Source organism: Phaethon lepturus, unplaced genomic scaffold (assembly GCF_000687285.1).
Source record: "Phaethon lepturus isolate BGI_N335 unplaced genomic scaffold, ASM68728v1 scaffold41834, whole genome shotgun sequence".
Classification (NCBI taxonomy): domain Eukaryota; kingdom Metazoa; phylum Chordata; class Aves; order Phaethontiformes; family Phaethontidae; genus Phaethon; species Phaethon lepturus.
In genome coordinates, this window is record NW_010533370.1 from 8,400 (window position 1) to 9,047 (window position 648).

Below are 648 nucleotides of genomic sequence, written 5' to 3' on the forward strand. Positions count from 1 at the left end.
GCTACACGTCTGAAACCCAACCGGGCACCCGCTCGCGGCGGCCCTCGGGGGGCCAACAGTCGCCCAACCTACAGACCTTCGCCCCCGACGCCGACAACTCCGTTTTCTTCCCGGAGAGGAAGCAGTCACCCTTCTTGAAGAGGGCTGAGCACGTGGGCAGCTGCTCGCCACTGCTCGGCCGGGGGGACTCCTTCTGCTCCCCGCTCCAAGCCCAGCACCGCAAGCACTCCAGCGAGTCGCAACCCTCCTCGCCCCGCTACGCCTACGAGCCCCCCCTCTACGAGGAACCCCCCATGGAGTACCAGGCTCCCATCTACGATGAGCCCCCCGTGGACATGCAGTACGAAGCCAGCGGGAGCTACAAAGCTGGCTCGCCGCAGAAATCTCCCATCCGTAAACCTCACCCCTTCCTGCAGTCGCCCAAGCAAGGCTCCAACTCGCCCTACCAGCAGTTGGTGCTCACCAAACAGAAGTGTCCCGACCGGTTCATGAGCCTGGAGTACAGCCCTGCCGGCAAGGAGTACGTCAGGCAACTGGTCTACGTCGAGCAGTCAGGCTCCAGCCCCAAGATGAAGACAGGGTTGAGGCACAAATATTCCCCCAACCCCATCGGCGGCTCCTACTCGCTGCAGCACAGCCCCTGCCTGG

General features: G+C 63.9%; 1 protein-coding gene across 1 annotated transcript in view; it reads left to right on the forward strand.

Annotated features, from left to right (window-relative positions):
• The window catches only part of LOC104619320 (rho GTPase-activating protein 39-like), a gene marked incomplete at both ends in the record, with an annotated part of 1,547 nt that overhangs the window by 171 nt on the left and 728 nt on the right, over window positions 1–648 (forward strand). The window contains 3 exon segments of the mRNA XM_010285157.1: window positions 17–177; window positions 211–645; window position 648. The exon segment at window position 648 is cut by the window's right edge and continues 373 nt beyond it. Of these exon segments, the coding sequence (XP_010283459.1) occupies window positions 17–177; window positions 211–645; window position 648 (597 nt within the window).